The sequence below is a fragment of the Peromyscus maniculatus genome, chromosome 14, assembly GCF_049852395.1.
Source record: "Peromyscus maniculatus bairdii isolate BWxNUB_F1_BW_parent chromosome 14, HU_Pman_BW_mat_3.1, whole genome shotgun sequence".
NCBI classification, from domain to species: Eukaryota; Metazoa; Chordata; class Mammalia; order Rodentia; family Cricetidae; genus Peromyscus; species Peromyscus maniculatus.
The window spans coordinates 12,894,674-12,920,682 of record NC_134865.1 but is presented as its reverse complement, the minus strand read 5'-3'; the positions used below and the strand labels follow the sequence as shown (position 1 = coordinate 12,920,682).

General features: G+C 39.7%; 1 protein-coding gene and 1 pseudogene across 7 annotated transcripts in view; one reads left to right on the top strand and one right to left on the bottom strand.

The window, feature by feature from the left end:
- The window catches only part of Ttc6 (tetratricopeptide repeat domain 6), a 200,908-nt gene that overhangs the window by 90,413 nt on the left and 84,486 nt on the right, over positions 1-26,009 (top strand). For all 7 annotated transcript variants that reach the window (XR_013044262.1, XR_013044263.1, XM_042260582.2 and 4 more), the window contains exon 7: positions 17,146-17,287. Coding sequence is in view for 5 of the 7 variants with exons in the window: in XM_042260582.2 (XP_042116516.1) it covers positions 17,146-17,287 (142 nt within the window). In the remaining 2 variants the exon portion in view is untranslated. The remainder of the gene's footprint in view (positions 1-17,145; positions 17,288-26,009) is intronic.
- On the bottom strand, positions 1,584-3,117 carry LOC102918814 (centrosomal protein of 57 kDa pseudogene; annotated as a pseudogene).

The following is a 26,009-nucleotide window of genomic DNA, read 5'->3' as shown; positions in this document are numbered from 1 at the left end:
TAGTGTGATATAGTGTTCATTACAAAGAGTCATTGGTCTGGATCAAGGCCTCTGGTTTCTGCCACACCATTGATGCTGGGCCCTCACTAGGATTCCTCTTGGATATCCTGTTGTTGCTCTGTGTTGTGGAGATCCTGCTGCCTTGAGTCTGCAGGACTGGCCCCTACATGTGCTCACGAAGATCATAGATGGGATAGATGTTGGGGTGGGTCAACTCATAACCCTGGCTCTGGACCTGGGCAGTTGCAGGTTGGTCAGCCTGCCAGCCCTCTCTTCCCTGTCCTCGCCACCAGGGTGAACTCCACAGCACTGCCCAGGCTAATTCACTAGTTGCAGCAATTAGCAAGAGGCAGGGCCAGTTCTGCTTCCACTCTCTTAGGGTCCACACTCCCACCCATGGACCATCAGGGCCAGCTCTAATGTTTGGTCCAGGTAGAGCTACAGGGGACGTTCTCAGGCGTGCTGCATCTGCTGAGGGGCAAGGACAGCTCTCCTGCTCTTATGACCTTAGGGCCATCTCTTCCACCTGCCTCAGGCAGTGAGGGGCAGGGAGGGAGGGGGGGCATATCTTCCCCACCCACACCATCATAGGCAGGTGAAGGGTGGGGCCAGATCTTCCAGGCTTGTGTTCTAGAGCCAGTTTACTAGCATATGTTTGGTGGTGGACTACTTTCTTTTCTTTTTCTTTTTTTTTTTTTTTTAGCTCTCTACTAAGCGAAGTTTAAAAGTTGCTTTATTGATTTCAGTACAAAATTTAACATGTCGATCTCTTCAAAATTATAATTTACATTGACATAATGATACTCAGATGTGTTCAGTTCACCCACTACGCTTATTCTGTACACTGAAAGCATGGGGTTCTCAAAAGAGTCAAGATTAAAACCAGTGCTTAACTGAGTAACATGATTACAAATATAGGTATTGTCTAAAAACTGCAAATGTGTACATTTCACAACATCCCCCTTCTAATTCTTTATTCCAAAATTTCATTTATTTCATTAACAACTGTTTATACTTTTAGATGTTATATATTTCACGAGTAACTTACTTAAAAATGTTTGAGTCTTTAAGAGTGATTTCATACTGATCAACATCTGAAATACCAAAAAGCAGAACAAAACAAAGTCCTCTTAAATATATAAATACTTAAATACAGAAAGCCTCTATCTGTAGCTGGAAACAACACATTTAATGGTCATCTGGAGAAGGGAAAGTAGTGGTTACTTCACACCATGAGAAGATTTAAAAACGAGAGACTTTTCAAGCAGTGACTATGGAACAGCCTCATATTCTGAATTTCAAACCCAATTTACATATATTCCTACTTAAAAAACATACCCACAAGTAAAAAACTGGTCATTTGTTTACAAAGTGCAGTATATGAATACAGCAAATTCAAAGACACAGCACAGCTTCTCGGGCGGTAAAACTCCATTTCCATTTAGTTGTGCTGCGTAACACAAGAGACTGTGTAACGAAGCTTGGGCCCCTTAGCACCTGCTAGTAATGGCAGCATTAGCAAGCATGAAACCTGGAAAGTCTATTGTCATTGTCCAGTGAGATACATCACTTACGATCTGGTGTCAGTAATCCCAACACAGACTACTGCTCTGCAATGAATTCTGTATGGTTTGCATGTCTTTCAGTAGCTGAAGATTTTTCCTGCTTTTTTTCTCCAGGTCTCTGTTTGGCAAAATCCTTCTTACTGGTGGTCCTTGTCACTCCAGATGAACGACTGCTGTTTCCTTCTTCATCAAGAGTCTTTTTGTTAGCGTTTAATTCCCTTTTCTGTTTATCTGTGTTCTGTTTCTCCAGCTGGGCCTGGTATTTCTGGACTTGAGTTATCTGGTTGGCCTTTGCGTCCATTCTCCCGACCAGTGCCTCCAATTCACACTCCAAGTTGTCCTTTCAGTTCCACAGTTGGTGACTCCTGGGTGAGTTTCGCAAGCTGTTGGTGGTTGAGGCTCATTTGCCCAAATTCATCCTGTAGCGTCTGCAAGGCATCTGACAGTTCTTCACTGACCCTGCCGGAGGGAGGCGTCACTGACTTCTTACTCTTGCTACTTCGTGAACAAGCTTGCTTTGCCAGGGGAACACGGCTAACCACTTGATCATTGCACAGAGCTTTACTGTGGGGCTTCATCAGATGCAAGACATGCTGAACGTTGGCTACCACGGCATGGCCGGGACTGGTTATCACCTAAGCACAATCTGCAATGTGGCTGTGCACCGAAGTGGTTTCTAGAACCTTTGTTTTCTGGTGGTGTTGACTTCTCCTTTTTAATTTTTCTAGTGCTGGTTGGAACATACGAAGTTGTCTTACCTTCAAAAATAAGTCTATTTGCTTCTAGACCAGTCCTGCAGCTCTTTCCCGCTCTTCATCATGGAGTTTAGACTCGAATTCTTGCATTTTTTTTTCCCTGCAAGGGCCTGCATTGTGGTAAGTTTGTTGTGTTCCTGTTCAAGAAGATCGCGTTTTTCCAGCTGGCTCTGGAACGTGAGTTTGATCATGTCGCCATTCTCTTTCTAGGGAAACCTGCTTTTCTAAGACAGATGTCCTCTCCATCTCTGCATGCTTTATCATGTTTCTCATGTATTCCAATTGTTTTTCTAAAAGACTACATTTCTTTTCTGCAGCTAACAGCTGGGATGTCAGATTGTGCTCTGATTTTTCATTCCTTGAATTCTCTCTCTCTTATATCTGTTCATCCAATAACTTCTTATATCCAATTGTTTCCCTAGACAAGGTTTTCACACTTTCTTCTGCCTGAATCCTTTCCAGTTCCGAGCATCGAATCTTATCTTGAAGATTCTTAAGAGCAGAAAATATGGCTCTGTTGTTGCTTTCTGGATAGGCAAGTGTGGCTTATTTGGGGACCGTCACAGATCACTATTAAGGAAAGGCTTATCAGGTGGATATAATGCATATGGAGATGAAGAATGACGAACCATATTTCTGTTAGACCTCAGTGGTTCAGCTAGGATGTTCGAAAAATGAGACTCCGAAGCCGCCGAGACCGAGGCCGCCGCCATCTTCCCGCCTGCACAACGTGGGCCGCGGTCCTCGAGCTCCTCCTCCGGATTCCACCGCCGCCAGCCTGGGACGAGCCGAAGCCGAGCCCCTGATGGAAAGGGTGGACTGCTTTCTAATCAACTTTTTCATATACCCACAAAACCATCCTGATAGGCTACTGTATTTCTTCAGTTGAAGTTTTTTTCCATTTTATTTGAATAATGTTTGCCTTATTTTTATTTTATGCATTTCTTTATAAATACCAACCAGCTATAAGTTGGATCTTAATTTTTTTATTTTTCAGGTTTGCTTATATTAACCTTCTCAAACTTCTGCTCACATTTTAAGGTGTAAAGTCTAGAAATGGCAATCCCAACTTCAACAGTTACAGTATCATTTTTCTAAGTCACTTAAGGGAAGTATAAGTCTTTATTCAATCACTTGTTTCATTCCACACTGAAGGTTTTTCCTGTACACCATAACGGATCTTTTCAAGGTATTTTTATTTCCCCTTGACATTATTCACTAGTCTCCTTGACTGTATTTCTCTGTTATATGTTGCAGGTCCTTGTAGAACTACTATTGGATTTTTCTGTGTGCTCATATTTGAAGGGAGACTGAAGAAAGGTCTTTTCTGTCCACCTAAAATAATATAGGACAGGTTTCCCCGACAGTGTTGGCACTCTCCAGTTTGGAAGTACTAAAATACTCCTGTAAGATCTTAAGTAGGATAAACAGAGGTAAAGGTTTATATTCCCCTCATTCAGAATACTGAATAAGATTGGAGAAGATGGAGCATGATCCAAAAATTTATCTGTTTCCTTTCAGTGATTGTTGAGGTTTATTAAAGACGATCCCTTCCTATTGGATTTCCTATATGATAGTGGTTATTACAGGCCTCTTCGTGAACACACATATTACACATCTTTTATAAAAATGGTACTGAAATATTTTGAAAGTGTCTTCTCCTTTGAAGAGATATGAAGTGTCTTGTGTGGAGACAGATGTGTAATTATCTCAGCGTTATTACCTCTACATCTTCTAACTTATAAATCAGATATATGAAGAATGGGTCTATGTGAAGCTTTTGTCCAACTCCTTCAAGGAAGGTAGTGATATTTGGTAAGAAAATAGAAAATTATGTAGCAGAGACTGAAGAGTGTTGTTTGTACTAACAAGTACATAGTATATAAAATACTTAATTTCCCAAATGAAGAAATGGCAGCGTGACATTTAGGAAACTGGCTCATATGTACATAGCTGGTAAGCCGGGATTCAGGCTCAGGCAGCTCTGAATCTCAGCATGTTTTTTGCTGCATCTCATTGCCCTGTATATCTCTGAACCCCTCTGAACCTCCTTTTCTCTTTATGTTTTCTCTTGAATACTCATTCTCACCCTGTTTTCAGTCCCTAGTTGCATGGGAAGAAACATGCTCACTCACCCTTTGTAGTTCACATTTATTCCATTGCTATCTAATTTTGGAATCAGAGTATTTGCTTATAGTGTGGTGGTGGGCTGTATCTTACTATTTGATTGGACCAGTGTCTGTCCCCTTCTAGGAGTCTAGGTGGAGGACACTGCTAACTGTGGGGGTGTAGATGTAACCAACCGTCTTATTAAATAAGAAACACAGAAACAATGTAAAAGAGAAAGCCGAGAAGTCAGAGCTCAGAGCTAAAATCTCACCCTTCCTCCTGCTGTCCCAGCTTCGCGAAAAGAGACCTACTTCCTGTCGGTTCGTATTTTTAAAGTATGTTGTTCTGCCTTCTCATTGGTTGTAAACCCAAACACATGACTGCCTCGTCACTGTCTGAATGTACAGCCCCCTAGATCTTAAAGGCATATGTCTCCAATGTTGGCTGTATCCCTGAACACACAGAGATCTTATGGGATTAAAGGCGTGTGCCACCACCGCCACACTCTTGCTATGGCTCTAATAGCTCTGACTCCCAGACAACTTTATTTATTAACATACAATCAAAATAATAATTCAGTACAATTAGATTATCACCACATTTCCCCTTTTCTATTTTAATAAAAAGAAAAAGAAAGCAAAAGGTTATAACTAACAAAAGAAAAACTATATACAAAAGTACAATAACTATATACAATATATACAAGTAATAAATACCTAAACAGGTATTTGACAAATCAGAGAAAATAATTCCATTATCTATCCTATTTTGGTAAATCCAAGATGTATCTAATGCACTTTCTATCCTAATTAATTTTCAACTATAACTAACTAATCTTCAACCATAACTAACTAATCTTCAACTCCCTCAGAGACCCAAGAAGGGAATAATAGTAGCTAACAAAAATAAAAACAGGAAGTGCATGCAAGCAACTTCCAAAAAATTTTGTGAGTTGACAGAAACAGCCAGCTGCCTGGGCAGTCACCTGAGGTTTCTCCGCAGTGTTGGGGCATCATCTTCAGCCTATAGGCTTAGTGTATCTGACAGACTCATTTGTGAAGTAGGATGTACACAAGGTCAACAGTTCAACCTCACATTGGGTGAGAGCAGTCCACGTACCAGAAACACCTGAATTCCACTAGTGTCCTGTCATGATTCAGGATTTTAAATTCTGGAAATTGTTGACAGTTTTTTAATTCAGCTGTCCATTCTTCTTGGCTGTGTATATATGGCTTCATCTCAGCATCCCCTTCTTCTCCACATCCCTCTATTAAATGCCAGTCTACTTTTGAGAGGCATGAGCTTTCAGCTGCTGTTCCATTGTACAACAGAATCCATCGGCCCTCTGCCTGTTAAGCTGCCTTCGAAGAAAAGGGCACCGTACCTTTTCCGGATGCGAAGGCCACTTCAGGGATGGGGCCATATTGTCCTGGCATCAGAAGATGCCTTTTGATAAAGCCATAACCACACTTGTTTTGGCAAGAATCAGTAGTCCCTTGTTTCGTGATCTGTCTGTCCATTTTGTCCTGTTGATTCGAGGATACTTTGTTGTCCAGTGGCTAACTTTTGCCAGAATGAAAGTTGACTCCATATGCAGTTTCTTTAATGCTCATATTTTCTCTAAAGTAGATTGGTACTGCCAGGAGCCGACATGTCTCAAAAAAGAAAAATTTTCTAAGTTATTAAAACATTTTAAATGCCATATTCTGTAGATCTCTGAAGGGTTTGAAGATGACCTGTCTAAAACATCTCTGCTCAATTTTTAAAACATATCTAATATGACTACAAGTTCTATGATAATGTCTAACTACTAGCTTTCATTTCTTTATATCCTAATAGTTGATAATAATAACATTCAAGGATCAGAAATTTGCATTACATTGTTAAATGGATGGAATAAATACAATTAGAAATATACATATAGCATTTTCTAACAATATCAGTTTCAAATTTGTGTACAATATAAAACAATTCAATCCAATGTAAAGTATTTAAAACTAGTAATTGTCTTTTTCTTTTCTTTCTTTCTCTTTTTTTTTTTTAAACAAGAACCTTAAATCTAATCTCCTTTGCTTAGCCTTTTTCCTAACCCTTGACAATAACTTGTAACCAACCCCCCTAAATACTGAAAATTATCCCAGACCCAAAACCCATTAAAAAGACCAAAAAACCACCCGCCCCACACCACCTCTTTGGGAATGTGGGCGTCGTATTCTTAAAATTGCTTCCTGCTGGGTATGGGCGAAGTTTTCTTTATCCTGAAAGAAAAATTTTAGGTTAATTGTCAAATTCTAGGAGAGGTAACTATATCCTTCATTATCCAGTCTGTGTATAATGCCAAAGTTGAGGGTTTATCTCAAGTCCTTATTCAAGTAGTCTTTGAGACTGGATCATCTCAGCTAGTCATCTCAAATTTGCTCTGAGCACCTTGTAGTTCAAAGCTGATCTATGGATGATGTTTGTCAGCTTAATGATATTATTATTGTCCACGTGGAATTGTTGTTGTTGTGGGGCCCCATCTTCTTTCTGGAGACTTCAGTTGATGTTAGGCCTGGCCATGATTTCCTGCAGAAAACTGATAAGAGACTCGAACACAAAAACATATATATGCAGCTAGCCTTTCTTCTAGAATTAGTTAGTACTCTATGTGACCATTCATATCTTAACAAAGTTTAAAATGTATATATATATATTAATCTTGTAAATTTTGATATAAAATTTATACTTTGAGAAAAGTTTAAAGAATCAGAATAGAATCAAAGAGTTGAGATTAGTAATAGAATAGTCCCTTAATTAATTTTGCTTTTGTCCTGTACCATAGCAGAAGATGGCTCTTATTCTGGCATGATACAGGGAGTTTGCATTTTCCTTTTAACAACATGCTTGATTTTAAAGAAGGAGAGAGCCATTCTCCAACTCCAAAGTCAGCTTTAAATTTTAATTGAACTGGGACTATTAGAAAACCAAGAGTGTTAAATCTTTAGAGAAAAGCAGAAACAAACATTTAGGAAGACATAAAATTTTTTTAGATAATATATACCCATACACCGTTTCACTCTGTTTCTTGGGATAGATGATTTGTCCCTTTTCTTCAGTTGTCTCATTTGTCCAGTGTTCTTCAGATTCCTTAACCTTCATTCTCCTAAAAGACAAAAACAAAAACCTTTCCCCAAGACTAATTTTGGGGATGTTCCTTTTTGGCAAGTTATTATCTGATGAAATGAAAAGGCATGTTTTATTGATACAAGTTAGTTTAAATTGGATGTTCATGCTGGTTGATGAACTATCACCTCCTCTAATTAAGAGGTCTCTCTTGTTCAAATCGAACCTTTATCAATTTTGATGGTACCCACAGCTTATCTTCTCCTGTAGAAACAAAAGCAAAACCACGTCCCCAATGTAATACATACCCTGGTTTCCATTCTGAGGTCAGCACATCCTTAAAGTATATAGGCTGATTTAATTCTGTAGTTTTTTCTATTATCCAATGTCTCTCTGCAGCTGTTGTTCCTTTCTCATTGGCATTCAGAAAATTCAAAGTTAGAAGAGCATTATGCAGTCTATTTCTGGGGGTTTTTGTTACCCATTTCTGTTTATTTAGCATATCCTTTAGAGTTCTGTTTGATCTTTCTATAACTGCTTGACCTGTAGGATTATGTGGTATGCCTGTAATATGCTTTATATTGTAATAAGCAAAAAACTGTTTCATTTTAACAGAGACATATGATGGAGCATTGTCAGTTTTGATTTGTGCAGGTATACCCATGATGGCCATAACTTCTAGCAAATGAGTGATTACAGAATCAGCTTTTTCAGAACTCAAAGCAGTTGCCCACTGAAATCCTGAATAAGTATCGATAGTGTGGTGTACATATTTCAATTTTCCAAATTCTGCAAAGTGAAACACGTCCATCTGCCAGATTTCATTTCTCTGAGTACCCTTTGGGTTACATCCTGCTGGTAATGGCGTTTGATTGTAGAAGGAACAAGTAGGACATTTCTTTATTATTTCTTTGGCTTGTTGCCAGGTTATGGAAAAATCCTTTTTTAAACCTTTACTATTGACGTGATGTTTTTTATGAAATTCTGAGGCTTCCAGCACATTTGCTATCAATAATTTATCAATTTCATCATTGCCTTGTGCTAGAGGGCCGGGCAGACCAGTATGGGATCGAATGTGAGTTATATATAAAGGATGATTCCTTTTCCTGATTGTATCTTGTAATTGAATAAATAGTGAAGTTAATTCTGAAGCATCAGGGATAAATTCTGCAGTCTCAATATGTAACACCACTCTTTCAGCATACTGAGAGTCAGTTACTATGTTGAGAGGTTCTGAAAAATCCATTAATACCAACAGAATAGCATACAATTCTGATTTTTGAACTGAATTATACGGACTTTGAACCACTTTACTTAAATTTTCTGATTTGTAACCTGCCTTTCCTTCTTTGTTGGCATCTGTATAAAATGTACGAACTCCAGATATGGGTTTTTGCCGTACAATTCGAGGCAAGATCCAATCAGCTCTCTTTATAAGATCAATTCTATTGCTTTTGGGATATTTGCTGTTAATTTCTCCCAAAAAATTACTGCAAGCTCTTTGCCAAGGTTCACTTTCTGTCCATAATTTTTCAATGTCCTCCTTAGTTAATGGTACGACAATTTCTGCTGGGTCTATGCCTGCTAATTGACGAAGTCTCATTTTTCCTTTGTAAATCAAGTCAGAGATTTTTTCCACATAAGTTTTTAATTTTTTATTTGGTTTATTTGGTAAAAATATCCATTCCAATATAATATCTTCCCTCTGCATTAATATTCCAGTAGGAGAACGCCTAGAAGGTAAGATAACCAAAATGCAATCCAGCTTTGGATCAATACGATTCACGTGTCCTTCATGCACTTTCTTTTCTACCAAGGCTAATTCTTTCTTAGCTTCAGGTGATAATTCTCTTGGACTATTTAAGTCCTTGTCACCTTCTAAGGTTTTGAACAAATTAGTCAGTTCATCATTTTTTACCCCAACAATAGTTCGTAGATGAGAAATATCTCCAAATAATCTTTGAAAGTCATTAAGAGTCTGTAGTCTATCTCTCCGAATTTGCACCTTTTGGGGTCTAATTTTTTGTAGCTCTATTTTATATCCTAAATAATTAATAGAATCTCCTCTTTGTATCTTTTCAGGAGCAATTTGTAATCCCCAGCGAGGCAAAATTTTCTTTACTTCTTCAAACATTATTTCTAAAGTATCTGCATTTGAGTCAGCTAGTAAAATATCGTCCATATAATGATAAATTATAGATTTAGGAAATTTTTTACGTATCACTTCCAATGGCTGTTGTACAAAATATTGGCACAGAGTTGGGCTATTCAACATTCCCTGTGGGAGGACCCTCCATTGAAATCTTTTAACCGGTTGAGAATTATTATAAGTAGGCACTGTAAAAGCAAATCTTTCTCTGTCTTTTTCTTGTAAGGGTATTGAAAAGAAACAGTCTTTTAAATCAATAACTATGAGAGGCCATCCTTTTGGTAACAGAGTAGGCAAAGGCATCCCAGATTGTAGAGAACCCATTGGCTGAATTACTTTGTTAATTGCCCTAAGGTCTGTTACCATTCTCCATTTACCAGATTTCTTTTTAATAACAAATACAGGAGAATTCCAAGGGCTGGATGATTCTTCAATATGCTGAGCATTTAACTGTTCTTCTACCAGCTCTTCTAAAGCCTGGAGTTTCTCTGTTGTTAAAGGCCATTGCTGGACCCATACAGGCTTGTCTGTTAACCATTTTAAAGGTAGAGCTGTTGGTGTCTTTGGAAGATCATCAGTTATTGTGCCCTGTTCTTGTATAATATGGATGGCTGGTGACCACTCATTAGAACAATATCTTCTAATATTTCTCTCAGTAACATGTGCTAGTTTATGATTTGTTTCTGAGATTGGAGGGATGTTAATCTGAGTATTCCATTGTTGCAACAAGTCTCGACCCCACAGGTTCATAGTTATGTTAGCCACATATGGTTTTAATTTTCCTCTCTGTCCTTCTGGACCTATACATTCGAGCCATCTTGCACTCTGTTTCACCTGAGATAATGTCCCAATTCCTAACAGTTGAACGTTTACCTCCTGAAGAGGCCAAGTTGGATGCCAAAATTCTGGTGCAATTATGGTAACGTCCGCACCTGTGTCTACCAGACCAGACAACAAAACACCATTTATTTTTATTGTTAATTTTGGTCTTTGTTCATTAATAGAAGTTTGCCAAAAAATTTTCTTTATGTTTTCTCCTGAATTTTCTATTCTCTCTGTTTCATCATTCTGACCAGCATGATTTATTCCAATAGGCATTTGGTTATTTAATCGCTCTCCAGAGCAGGCATTTCCTCTATGGCTGCCGGAAAGGTTTGAACTGGATTTGCACTGGGGGCCTGCCTGAGGCCCCTCTGGGAGTTTCCCGAAGACTGAGGCAAAGGATTACCCTGTCTGTCCTTTGTTGATCTACATTCGTTGGTCCAGTGTTTTCCCTTACCACACCTTCTGCATACTCCAGAAGGAAGGGGCATTCTGTTGCCATTGTTCCTTGAAGAAACATTGTTTCTGGAAATGACCTGTCTACAGTCCCTTTTCAAATGTCCTTGCTTTCCACATCCAAAACATCTAACACTCCTCAAATCTTTTGAAATTACTTCTCCTACCCATGTATCATCATGCTCATCAGCTTCAACATTAATTGTTTCTCTAATCCAATCTTCCATAGGTGCAGATCTTGCCCTTAATGGCCTGATTATTCTTTTGCATGCTGCATTCGCATTCTCAAAGGCCAAAGATTCAATTATTGCCTTACCAGCTTCTGAATCCGAGACCGTTCTCTTTACTGCTGAAGCCAGTCTTTGTAAAAAATCTGTAAAAGACTCTTTTGGGCCTTGCTTCACCTTTGTAAATGACTCAGATTTTTTTCCTGGTTCCTCAACTTTGTCCCATGCATTCAAGGCTGCCGTTCGACATAAAATTAGGGTTTGGACATCATATAAACATTGTGCTTGTGCTGAAGCATATTGGCCTTCGCCCATAAGCTGATCCTGGCAAACTTGTACTCCTTTATCCCTCCATTGTTTTTCTATGTTTTTAGCCTCCTCCTTAAACCAAGTCAGAAATTGAAGTCTCTGGCTGGGTTCCAGAACACCTTGTGCGAGGTCCCGCCAGTCCTGTGGTACTATCCTATTATATGTTGACCAAGTGTTTAACATTTGCTTTACATATGGGGAATGCATGCCATAAGATACTATTGCCTCCTTAAACCTTTTTAAATCCAACATTTCAATTGGAGCCCAAGTATTTTGTGTAGCCATTTGATCAGGCATCTGCTGTACTGTTACAGGATAAATTAAGGGTGACTGTGTGAAAACAGGCTTTCTTTCTGCAACCTTATGATCCCGACTTGAAACAACTTCACTGTTAATTTCTTCTGTCTGAATTTTTACAGGTTTAACAAGTTCTTCTAACGCTGTTATCCTGGCACTTAAATTGACTATCTTTTTAAATATTAAAATGTGGATTATTATAGTGATGAGGTGCATAATTCCACCAATACTAATATTATATAGTTGTTCCATTGCCAGACTGCCTAAAATTTCGAACAAAAACCAATTTTCTTCCAATGTACACATAAAACCCATTTGTTTTTTAATGTGGAAAAAAATTCTCTTTTAGATAGTTTCCTTTAAAATATCTGATATATTATGACTTACCAAATCTGCGTAGAACAGTAGAAATCCGAGGGGATTTTCAAAGCAGCCACCTAGTGTCCCAGGTGTAAATCCAGAGAGAGAGAGAGAGAGAGAGAGAGAGAGAGAGAGAGAGAGAGAGAGAGAGGAAAGAGAGAACGCACAAGAAAGCGTAGCCGGCTAAAGCTTAAATGCAGCCACGTGTTCCCTCTTGTGCCGAGTCAAGGCTTGGGTCTGGCTTCCTTAAGCTCCGACCATGTGCGTTGGCTTTACAGGCAGGGCCCTGTTCGGCAGGGCAGGTCTGAGTTGTTTGTAGCACCGGCTTTAGGCAAGCTGCTCACAGACCTAGGCCCGGGCTAGAAGTTGCTACCCGGACTAGGACGCCAGCAGCTCAGACTAAGAAGCCGATCGCCGCCGGCCGCCGTGTGCCGCCGCTGCCGCTGCCGCCGCCGCCGCCGCCGCCGCCGCCGCGGGCCGCCTGCCGCCCTTGCGGGAAAGCGGACCTGCCGCCAAGCCAAGCAGTTTTTAATGGATTCTTGTCACGTTGGGCGCCAGATGTAGATGTAACCAACCGTCTTATTAAATAAGAAACACAGAAACAATGTAAAAGAGAAAGCCGAGAAGTCAGAGCTCAGAGCTAAAATCTCACCCTTCCTCCTGCTGTCCCAGCTTCGCGAAAAGAGACCTACTTCCTGTCGGTTCGTATTTTTAAAGTATGTTGTTCTGCCTTCTCATTGGTTGTAAACCCAAACACATGACTGCCTCGTCACTGTCTGAATGTACAGCCCCCTAGATCTTAAAGGCATATGTCTCCAATGTTGGCTGTATCCCTGAACACACAGAGATCTTATGGGATTAAAGGCGTGTGCCGCCACCGCCACACTCTTGCTATGGCTCTAATAGCTCTGACCCTGAACACACAGATATCTATGGGATTAAAGGCGTGTGCCACCACCGCCACACTCTTGCTATGGCTCTAATAGCTCTGACTCCCAGACAACTTTATTTATTAACATACAATCAAAATAATAATTCAGTGTAATTATCTCAGCGTTATTACCTCTACATCTTCTAACTTATAAATCAGATATATGAAGAATGGGTCTATGTGAAGCTTTTGTCCAACTCCTTCAAGGAAGGTAGTGATATTTGGTAAGAAAATAGAAAATTATGTAGCAGAGACTGAAGAGTGTTGTTTGTACTAACAAGTACATAGTATATAAAATACTTAATTTCCCAAATGAAGAAATGGCAGCGTGACATTTAGGAAACTGGCTCATATGTACATAGCTGGTAAGCCGGGATTCAGGCTCAGGCAGCTCTGAATCTCAGCATGTTTTTTGCTGCATCTCATTGCCCTGTATATCTCTGAACCCCTCTGAACCTCCTTTTCTCTTTATGTTTTCTCTTGAATACTCATTCTCACCCTGTTTTCAGTCCCTAGTTGCATGGGAAGAAACATGCTCACTCACCCTTTGTAGTTCACATTTATTCCATTGCTATCTAATTTTGGAATCAGAGTATTTGCTTATAGTGTGGTGGTGGGCTGTATCTTACTATTTGATTGGACCAGTGTCTGTCCCCTTCTAGGAGTCTAGGTGGAGGACACTGCTAACTGTGGGGGACTTCCTTACGCTAATTATGTAACTCCATGAAGCTTTGGAGTTTCTGAATGTGGCCCATTTTTTCTTTTTAAATTCCTCATCATCCACTGAGTTTTCCTCCCCACTAGACTGTGCCCTTGTCTCCTGCTAAAGCTTTCTGATACCAGCTGTAGGATAACGTCGTCCGGGATCTGTTGTGCTTCATTCATAACGGACTTTCATTTCCCATTCTTCTTATTGCCTTCCATTTCTCCATAGGCTATTCGTGGCCCCGCTGTACCCTCCTCTTGGCCTCCTTGCTGTAGAGCCTAGGCAATAATAGCCTAAGGTATTATATCAAAGAGTCTGAGACTTAATCCTTATCTGAAGTCTACTTGGTGGTGTGTGTCACAGGAGAATATACATCAGGGTTATAGCATCTTAACCCTCTTACCGTAACTCTCTTCTTGTGTGGATGAAGGGATGAAGGCAAAGTTCTGAAGCCCCAAATACATGGCGGAGTTGGAACCAGAATCAATTCTGACCTCCTTAAGTTTCTGTTACAAACATATTTAGTACATATGCCATTTGTGTATTTTTTCCTTTTATTATGTGTTTGACCTACTAGTATGTCTGTGCATTGTGCCCAAGCCTGGTATTCATGGAGGCCAGGAGAGTGTGTCAGATTCCCCTGGAAGTGGAGCGACAGGCTGTTGTGAGCCACCATGTGGGTGCCGAAGATCAGATTTGGGACTGTGGAAGACCTGCAAGTGCTCTTAGCTGTGCCCCCCCCCCAACAATACAAAGCGGTAACGGCAAAAAGCCATTGCACTGTACACGTCAGCGGTTGATAAGACACTCAACTATCATGTTTCTGTTTTTGTGTGGAAAGATATAAGAAAGAAATTATTTGCAGTCTTTCCCCACAACTTTCTGTATTTTTTCAAAAAGTAAAACAGTGTCATCCACCAGATGTCACTGTTTGCATGTAGCAACGAACTGTCCGTGGTTCGAAAGTAAAACCCCCCAATCATATTTTGCAAAAATAAAAATCTGTATAGTTACATATGTGTTTTTCTATAGGTTCCTAATTTTGAGACTCCATTCCTTGCTTTCAAAAAGCATGCAAAATATTCGTCTGCTTCTGTTGCAGATTTTAAACAAAAGTTACACAAGGATAAAGAAACGTATGTAGCTTAGCATCTAAGAAGATGAGCCTGAAAAGTTTCTCCCGTCTTAGGATTTTTTTTTAAAGCAATCTCTATAAGTCACAATTTTACAGATATGGAGTGAAACCCTGTAAATGGGCGGTAAAAATTAGTTTAGTGGTTAGCTATGAATGTTTTGAAAATGGTGTACTGAATATGCTATTGCAAATAAATGGTACCTTGTGAAACTTTCTCTAAGTGAATATCTTTAGTTTTCCTATGCACATATTCTATGAGTTACCTAAAAGTGACGGTGGGCTCCAGAGAACTTTCCCTCAGATTTTGTACGCCTTGTAGCAAGGTACACTTTCTCAGGAAAAAGAGAATGAAGCTGCTGTGATGTAGAACTCCTCTCCCCAGGGTCCTCCTAAGGCAGAAGAGGCTGCCAGAGGGAGAAACCTCCACGCATCATGGGATGTGGTTCACGGTTGCTTATGTATAATTTAGAGAAGTGTTCTCACAGCTCAGATCACATGTCTTCTGAGCTTCTGACAGCAACTCACAGTAAGAAATATATTTCATTCCCTGGTCTGACGGTCGACTGACGTTGACTTTGAAAAAGGTGTAGCTTTTACATTTGGCGAGATGGGCTTGTTTGCTCCTTTATCCTCCTCCTTGATAGTAAGAATATGGATTATAATCTATAAGCTGCTTACTGAACATGTACTGTTTGAAACACTTTTTGCACATATTGTTCCTAAGAAGTAGATATAAGAACCAATCAGTGTTGCAAATGAGGAAATGGATTAAGGAAGGAAAGGTAGTAGTGTCTACTTCTTAGTCTGTTTTGTGTTGATCTAACAGAATACTCAAGACTGGGTAGTTTATTAAAAATCAACTAAGCAACCAGATTTATACTGGCGTCTTAGAAGTTCCAGAGTGGTCAGCTGCATCTGGTTAGGGACTCATGCTTCTGCATCTCATGAGAAAAACAGAAACGAAGTTGAATTCCCATCCAACAGTGCTAACTAACTCATTCCTGGAAAAATGGCATTGATTCATTGAACAGAGCTGTAGCCTTATGACACAAATTCCTCCCATTAGTCCCTACTTTCCAGCATTGCTGCTTTTGGGAACAGGACTCAACATGAGTTTTGGTGAATACAAATCATATTCCAATCATAACACCAACACAATAGCAAGTGAGCCTCATCACAGAGTCTGTCCTCCAACAGTGTCAGTGATATTTAGACTTTCTTTTCTTTTTTTAGATACATGTATTTATGCATATGAATGCTCTATTCGCATATATTGTTGTATGACAGAAGAGGGCATCAGACAGAAGAGGGCATCAGATCCCATTACAGATGATTGTGAGCCACCCTGGCTGTTGGGATTGAACTCAGGACCTCGGAAAGAGCAGCCAATACTCTTAACTGCTGAGCCAGCTCTCCAGCCCATATTTAGATTTGCTTGAGCATAAAGACCAATCGGTGTGCTTGGTTTGTGTATTAACTCCTAAACCTATTATTGATACACTCTGCTTCCGAACTTTGAGTTTTATACTATATATGCATGCACACTATATACATTCTTAGCTATAAGCCTGTTGTCTACTGAGGAAGAGCTGATGCTAAACATTTTCAATTTGGCAAGATGGAAGTCCAAAGGGAAAACTAGAAGTGTTTTGGCAATTCTGTTGGTGTTTTGGCCCCAGTCCAAGAAATAATATTTGGTTGTGAATTTGAAGCGGGGAAGAAAGTTAGAAATAAATTTTAATTTTATTTTAAATTTATTTAAAAATGTATTTTTTTTGTATATGAGTGTTTTACTGCATGTATATCTGTAAACCATATGCATGTATGGTGCCTGCAGAGACCAAAAGAGGTTTTTGGATCCTCTGGAAGAGCTGTGGTTCTGGAAATTGAACTCAGGTTCTCTGGAGAGAGCAGCCAGTGCTCTTAACCACCGAATCATATCTCTAGTCCCCAAATAAAGTTTCAATGTCTTTTGTTGTTACATATTTATAAATCAAACTTACTTTTCCCATATAACGAATCAAAAGCATCACAAAGCTTACAAATCAATTGTGTTTAGAAGCATATTTTTTAAATTTTGAATTGAGTTCTCCACAATCTGCTTAGTGCTGATATTAAATGTCAGCACATTGATCTAAGCAGAGGTAAGTGAAAAGAGGGTGATCCTGTTTTGCTTGATCAATAACTTTAGAAACACATTTATTATTTTTGTCATGTTGTAGAATAGTGTATGGCGTTCCTGTAATGAGTGAGGAACAACGACAAATCAATGTTTCACCAATCCCACCCAAGGAATTCCCTGAGTGGGCTCAGACAAGTCAACGGCAAGCTCGCCAACCAAGCCTGGAGCTCTCAGGAGAAGAAGTAAGAATTTCCATTAATATTAGGTTTCTCTAGCTCACGTGTTCTTAAACTTTTTGGTTTGGACTCTTTTGGCATGCTTGAACGCTGTTATTGAGGACTTCAATATCTGTTAGGGTAAGCTGTGTCTTTGAACGTTTACAAAAACTTAAGTCAGAGAATGTTAGATATGTGTTAAAAGAGTAAAATCCCAGTGTTAAACGTGATTCCATGAGTTCACCTTCGTTTCTTGCAGCATTGCCTTGCTGTGTAGTCCAGGTCAGGCTGGCTTCTCCCTGCTGATCCCTCTGCCCCGATCTCCTGGGTGCTAGCATTGCACCACACCTCACCCTGCTTCCTGGGATACACTCTCCAATACCTAAGTGGAGCGAGAAAACTAGAATTTGTTTCTTACTTCACTCACTTGGCAAACCTCTCTATATATTGAATTTCCATACATTCTATATCGATTCCTTTCGGGTTGTTTGTTTGGTTAGAATATATGAGAAAAATTCTGGCTTTAAAAAGATATGTAGCTGGAAAAGACAAATCTATTTCAGTAGCATCTCTTATATAGTTGTGGGTCTTCTTTAATAACACACCACAATGTGATTAGTGATAATTTCCTGAGAGTTAGGTGTAAGACTTTGGCTTTTCCTTATGCTTCCTGCCAAGGTCCTGAAAACTCTCGAGATCACAACCCAAGACAACTCTAGAAGTGCAGAGAAGGATGTGCAGTAAGTATCTAGGAACGTTAGGACCCATAGAATGGCATGGCACGGCACCACTGCCTGGGTTTTCTTTTTACCGCATATGTTTTGGAGTTGACCTATAAAACTTGGAAATCTGGAAACACCAATAGGTACACACACACACACACACACACACACACACACACACACACACACAGAGCAACATATACATGCTCTGTATGGATAGATGGTCAAACTCACACATTCACATGATGCATGCTTGACTCAACACACACACACACACACACACACACGCACGTATGCACGCACGCACTATAGCACACACACACACCCTAATCCATGCACACATGCCCCAGTGAATGTAGATGTAACCAACCGTCTTATTAAATAAGAAACACAGAACCAATGTAAAAGAGAAAGCCGAGAGGTCAGAGCTCAGAGCTAAAATCTCACCCTTCCTCCTGAGGTGGTCCTGGCTTCCCAAAAGAGAGCTATTTCCCCGTGTGTAAGTCGTTTCATAGTCATTCTGCCTTCTCATTGGTTGTAAACCCAAACACGTGACTGCCTCGTCACTGTCTGAATGTACAGCCCCCTAGGTCTTAAAGGCATATGTCTCCAATGCTGGCTGTATCCCTGAACACACAGAGATCTATGGGATTAAAGGCGTGTGCCACCACCGCCACACTCTGTCTATAGCTCTAATAGCTCTGACCCCCGGGCAACTTTATTTATTAACATACAATCAAAATCACATTTCAGTACAATTAGAATACCACCACAAGTGAAAATGTATTATTTCATTATATCAAGTCAGTAAATGCTGAATCTGTACAGACACCACAGAAAGAAGTGTGCTCCCATTCTCTGCCTTTACCAGGAAAGGCTAGTGACAGGTGTGCCCTTGCCAGCTTGTCTCACCCTTACCAGATTGTCACTAAGGCAGGCTGAGTATGGAGTTGTATTGTGGCGTGCATATAAAATGTTTTCTAAAGCCTTATGTTTTGAAGACTTGGTTTCCAATGCAAAATTGAGGTCTGGGGCTTTGGGGAAACGGTTGGGTCATGAGTGCCCTGATCTAATCCACGGATCGAGTTATGCTTAAATGTACTGCTGGGATGTGGTAGAGTCTGTGGACGACAATGGACTGGATGAGAGGGGCAGGGAAATAGGGCACGTCTTTGAAGGGCATTGCCCGTCTCTGGCTTCTTCCTTTCCTCTGCCTCTCTGCTCCCTGATTTCCATGAGTCAGCACCTATGCTGTGCCACTTGCTTCTGGTCACAGCAGTGGCGGCAGCCAGGCGTCGGCTCAACTCTCTGAAACCAAGAGCCGAAATGAATATTTTCTCCCTTAGGTTGCCTTTTTTTTTTTTTCTCATGTATTTTGCCTTAGTGAAAAAGAATGATGAATGCGTGTGAAGTCTTTCATCCTGTTGGAGTAGTGAGTAGACTGTCTGTCCATGTTGTCAGCTGAGACCACATGGGAATTCCGTCCCCATCTAATGAGTTCCTCCTTCCTTGCCCCACCGCGGTGCTGCTGAAAGAGGGATAGTGGGGCGCCAGCGAAACAGAGGGTTTAAGTAAGATCTGACTTTGGTGACACAAGCTCTAAAACACCCAGATTTCAAAAACTAGGAAAACTCCCATACGAAATGGCAAAAGGCGTGGCTGGAGAGATGACTCAGATAAGGCTCTTGCATAAGACCTAAGTTAAGTCCCTAGCTCCCAATTTGGGAAGTTTACAACCACCTGATGCAGGAAGTCTGTCTCTGGCCTCCCTGGGCACCTGCACTCTTATGCGTATATCTCTCTCCACATGCACATAATTAAAAATAAAGATAAAGGCTGGGCGGTGGAGGCGCACGCCTTTAATCCCAGCATTCAAGAGATAGAGCCAGGTGGATCTCTGGGAGTTCAAGGCCAGTCTGGTCTGCAGAGCAAGATCCAGGACAGTCACCAAAACTACATGGAGAAACCCTGTCTTGAAAAACCAAAAATAAAAATAAATAAATAAATAAATAAATAAATAAATATAAAGTTTTGGAAAAAAGAAAAAATCTCTTGAAAAGTGCTTAACAGATGCTGTCTCTGAGATAACCAATGTTAAAAAAAAATTTGGCCAAAAATGTAAACCACCATTATAAAAATGACCAATTGACAAATTGTGAATATGTTTGCAACAAACAATAAAAGACTCAGAAAGTACATAGAAAGTCTTAGTAAAGAAATAGAATCTATAGAGGAGAAACATACCTGTTTCAGCCTGAAATGTAACTGAAATAAAATCTCTAGTGGGTGGGTGGAATCAGGGATCAGTGAATTTCAAGACAGAACATAGGATTCAGCAGTCTAAACAGCAAAGAGAAAACACACCAAAATATCAGTGAGAAGTGGGACTGTAATGAAATATTTCATACCTGTGCTGTGACAACCGAGAGAGAGAGAGAGAGAGAGAGAGAGAGAGAGAGAGAGAGAGAGAGAGAGAGAGAGAGAGAGAGTAAAACAGGGAGAGAATGTAAGAATTAATGGCAGAGAACCTACCAGTTTGACAGAAAAGGCATAGGTCCATAGGCTTAGTAATCCGTGGGAACTCTAAACAGAAAACACGAAGAAGTCTATACCAAGCCACGTACTAGTTAAACTGATAACCAAAGAAAAGAGAAGTCCTGAGAGCAGCTAGAGAGGAACAGCATTTCGTTCATGGAGAAACAACAATTCGAATAAAAATTCTCATAATTCTCAGTGAGAAAGAAAACCATGAACTCAGTCCTTAAATCCAAAGAAAGCACTCAAGAATGAAGTGGAATCAAGACATTCTTAGATGAAAGGGAGCCAAGAGAATTTGTTACCACCTGAGTTAACCATAAATCCAAAGAGGAGAACAACGAAATCTCAGACTGTGGAGAAAGAGAAGAGGCATGGGAAGGAGGCAAACAGGCAGTGCAGCGGAAGCTCCCTCTCTTTTGTGTTCCTGTGTTATGTTTTTCAGTTTAATCTGACCCCATTAGAAATGCATATGCAGGAAATACAGTTATGTCATAAATGGGGAAAGATTTAGTAAGAGCCATATGCCTTCCACCCATCACTTGAACAGGTAGGATGAAGACACCTCCAGTAGACTGTTAGAAGTTATTGCTATATTATACCTGGACCAAATAAATTAAACATTAACAAAGAGATATACTCAAAACCACCAGAAAGTAAGAGCAGAATTCAGAATATATCCAAATAACTCAAAGACAAGGGAAAACAGAAAACAGAAACAAAGGAAACTAAAGAATACAAAAACAATAATGTGAAGATAATGGCCCTTAATTAAATGCAAATTCTCTAAATACACTCAATGACAGAGAATACCAGAAAAGGTTAAAAAGAAACATGGCTCAACTATATAATTTATATAAAAATAGGCTCAAAACATGAGATAGATGGATTTATATTAAAAATTTGAAAAGGCTGCCATATAGATATTAATCAAACAAGGATGCTAGTGGCTGCATTTGTATCAGACAAAGTAAACTTCCAAGCCTGGCAAGTTCTCAGAGACAGAGGGCATCACAGATGAAAGTGTGGATACACCAAGACACAGTGATAGTAAAAAGTTTATGTATCAAGTGAAAAACTGTAAGAAATGTGAAGAAATTCTCAGTCACAGAAGTGTCAAGAGAAATAAGGAGTTCTTTGATTGCAGTTGGATATTTTAATGTCTTTTTTTTTTTCAACATCTGATTGCAACATTTAGAAAATCAGCAAAAGATATAAAGGGCTCAACACATAACACTGATATAAATAATCCATGATTAAATTTATATTTAATCTATGATTAAAGAGAACATTTCAAGGGACTTAAAAATCTACTGACCTGAAGAAAATGCACCACATCAAAACTTGTGGGAAGCACCCAAAAGAAGGCAGAGAAGAAAATTTTATAGCATTATATAGAACAACAGAAAAGAGAAAATTCCAAATCAGTGACTTAAACTCCCACCTCAAGACTCAAGAAAAAGAAGTACAAAGCGACCCAAAGTAGGCAGAAAGAGGGAGTAATAAGGAGCAAAATTGAGAGGAGTCAGAAGCAGCAGAACGGTGAAAGTGTGTTCTTTGACCAGATAAAATGAATGAATCTCTAGGAAAAATAATGAGGAAAGAAAGCCACACATTAATAATATTAGAAGCAGAAGTATCTGCAGAACCTGGAGAACAAAAGACCATGATGGTGATATCATAAGCTTCTCTCTATGTATAGATATGAGATCTCTGAAGAAATGAAGCGATCCCCTTCACACAGAACTACAAGTTATCGGACACAAGAAACAGAACGTTTGAATAGCTCCATACCTAGTAAGGAAATTGAATGATTAAAAACACCCTCCTAGCCGGGTGGTGTTGGCACACGCCTTTAATCCCAGCACTTGGGAGGCAGAGGCAGGCGGGTCTCTGTGATGTCGAGGCCAGCCTGGGCTACAGAGTGAGCTCCAGGAAAGGTGAAAAACTGCACAGAGAAAGCCTGTCTTGAAAAAAAACAAAACAAAAACAAAAACACCCTTCTTCTCCCACATATTTCCAGGCCCTGGTAATTTACTGGAGAGACTTCTAAAAAGTAAGAATTCTGGGGGCTAGAGAGATGGCTCAGAGTTATAAGAGCACTGGCTGTTCTTCCAGAGGTCCTGAGTTCAATTCCCAGCAACCACATGGTGGCTCACAACCATCTGTAATGAGATCTGGCGCCCTCTTCTGGCATGCAGGCCTACATGCAGGCAGAACATTATATATATAATAAATAAATAAATCTTAAAAAAAAAGAAAAAGAAAAATGGCAACACCTTAAAAAAAAGTAAGAATCCTTAGTAGAAAGAATTGACACCAATTCTATAAAAATATCTCCCACAAAAGAGAAGAAGGAACACTTACACTTCCCAGTTTGGTATGAAGGGCATAGAATTGAAAAATACACACAAGGAATTATATGACATGGGATAGGAGGGCCATATTTAAGGATGAATTTGAAAAACAAATGATCATACTCCATCATATTAACATAATAAAGGAGTAAAATTATATAATCATATCAATCAATGCATAAAAAGAATTCAGTGACATCCACCTATTTTATGATAAAATTATCAGAACAACATGAGTAGAGGGATCCTCTGCAAACCGATAAGGACATTCAGAGGCTGAACTATCAGGGGGTCAGGACCATCCTCTGTCACAGAAGGAGTCTGAGGCCAGCTTGAGATCATGACTTCAAAAAAGAAAGAAAGAAAAGAGAAAAGTATCAATAGGTGACTACTATACATCTCAGCAACTTCTTTCCCGAAGACTGTAAAGAAATGGAAGTCCGTCGTAACATAATACACACATTTTTGAAGTAACTTTATAAGAAAAATTATTCAAAGCACACTGGCTACTACATGGTTTAAGCAGAATGTTACACACTATGTAACTGTTAGTTTCAACTGTCAGCGTGGCACTGTCTAGAAATACCAGCATGCCTGTGGACCCAGCTTCTGGGCCTGGCACCTGCCTTGATCTGAGAGCTGACCTGGACTGGTGGTGGGTTTCCTCATCTGTCATCCCATTGCTGGCTTAGAGTTCTTCATAATCCAGTGTCTGAAGTTCTTTAGTTTCTTTCTCTTTAATAAATAGAATAAATAAATAGAATAAAATCTCTTTATTTTATTTTTTCTCTTATTTTGCCTCTCCTTCAGTAGATCACACTGACAGCCTCCTGTTTGCCATTTTACCTGTAAGTTTCCTCATTATGTTATATTCCTGGATGACAAATTATGGAGATGCAAAACCCATTATTGATTTCTAAGGCTCCAGAGTCAGATTTCCAATGAATGTGTCACCAAAGGACAAACAAGTGATCTTTATGATCCTGTGTCTTGACTGAATGTCAGCATGTGTGTATGATGGCATATTATAATCTCTTAAGATGTTGCTGCCTTATGGTAAGTTGGGTAAAGGTGGGGGGGTGTCTTTGCCCAGTTCATTAAAATTCATAGGAATTTACAGAATAAAAAGTGTAGTATAAAAATTGTGGTTATTAAACCATCAAGGAAGAAAGAAGAAAATTTGAGTTTGAGTCATCCTACTGTTAAATGTTTGTTGCAATTGGTATTCGAAACTGTATCAATGACTTTATTCATGCATTATCACAATAAAATCTATTGGTTTACCCTCTCTGCTGAATAGATCTTTTGTTCATGCATGATTTTATAGTGTCACATTTTGGTCATCTGAAAAACAGTATTTGTCAAACTATATAGTTCTTAAATCATAAATGTACTGCACTATATGTGCCAGATCAAAACAACTGAGTCCCTCCCCTTCCCCCCTTTTGAAAATAGATTATTTTCTTATACAATATATCCTGGAATAGTTTAGCCTCCCTCTACTCCTCCTAGTTCCTCTCCACCTCCCCTCCCCTCTGGATCCACACCCTTTTCTGTCTCTCATCAGAAAAGAACAGGCTTCTAAGAGATAACAGCCAAACTTGACAAAATAAAATACAATAAGATGAAGCAAAAAACTTTCATGTAAAAGTTGGACACAGCAACCCAACAGGAGGAAGAGTCCCAAGAACAGGCACAAGAGTCAGAGACCCACTGGTTCTCACAGTCAGGAATCCAATAAAAAATACTAAGCTAACAGCTGTAATACATACACAGGTCCTGGTGCAGACCCATGTAGCCCTGCGCTTGCTGCTGTGGTCTCTGTGAGGTCATAGGCACCTTGCTTAGTTGATTCAGAGGACCTTGTTCTCCTGGTGTCTTCCATTCCCTCAACCTCTGGCTCTTACCATTTTTCCACCTCTTCTTCTGTGGGATTCCATGAGCTCTGAAAGGAAGGATTTGATGGAGACCTCTCATTTAGACTCTGTTTCCTTGTTATGTCTGACTTTGGGTATCTACATCTGTTCTTATCTGCTGCCAGAGGAAGCCTCTCTGATCATTCTTTTCACGAATGCCTAAATAATTTTTTACATGCACCTATTTAGTTTAAAAATTGCTTTTATTTATTATTTTATTATACTCTACAAGACAGTATGGGGATTTTCCTCATGTCTCATAGCCTACTGCCTCTATTAATAATATAGTAGTAGTTAAACAGTTGTCTCCAGAAGACATGCCCAAGTCCCAGCCCTTAGCACTGTGAATGTGCTGCCATTGTAGAAACAAGAATTTTGCAGATATAATTAAGATGTTAGGATGAGATTATTGTGATCATAGGCTAGGTCTTAAATCCAATAGTAATGGCATGCTTAGAAAAGCAGAATGCCTCAGATCATCAAGCGAAGTTCTCATCAGCATCTCCAGTTCTGAGAATGGGTTACATCTAATCAAGTTGTTGGCCAAAGGGGCCCCATGGAAATCCCCAGACAACCCAGGATACTGCCAAGGCTATTGGTTGCTCTCCACAAACCGACAGCAAGGCCCTAATGTTGAAGACAACAGCTACACAGGTCATTGAATATGAAGAAATTGCACTGGTGCCCACCTAGTGCCTTTACCCCTACTGACTAGTGTTTGTGGTAATAGAAGTTTCTCTGCATGATTTACAGGAGAGAAATGTAAATACTTAACTGACTAACCCTTCGATCTACAGTGGTAGACTTCCTACAAGATGCACTGGAACAAAAGAGGCACAAATCTTATGGGAGAAACCAACTAATATCTGATTGAATTGAAGGCCCACTCTGTGAGATGGAATCCATTTCTGACACTATTCAGGTGGCCAAGAACCTGAGACTAGATAGGCCAGGAACATGGAGAAAATCAAACACTACTGAGCTCATCAATGTCTTCCTCAGCCACCATCAGAAAAAGCTCCCTTTTGTAGGACATGGGAACAAATCCAGAGTCCCACAGTTGGACAATGTGCAGAGAGTGAGAGACCTTAGAACATTTGTTCCTAAGTGGAGTGTCTCCATCAAATCCTGAAGAAGAAGAGGAGGAAAGATGATAAGAGCCAAAAGGAGATGGAAGACACCAAAACGGGGGAAAAAGCCTTCTAAACACAGCAGAACT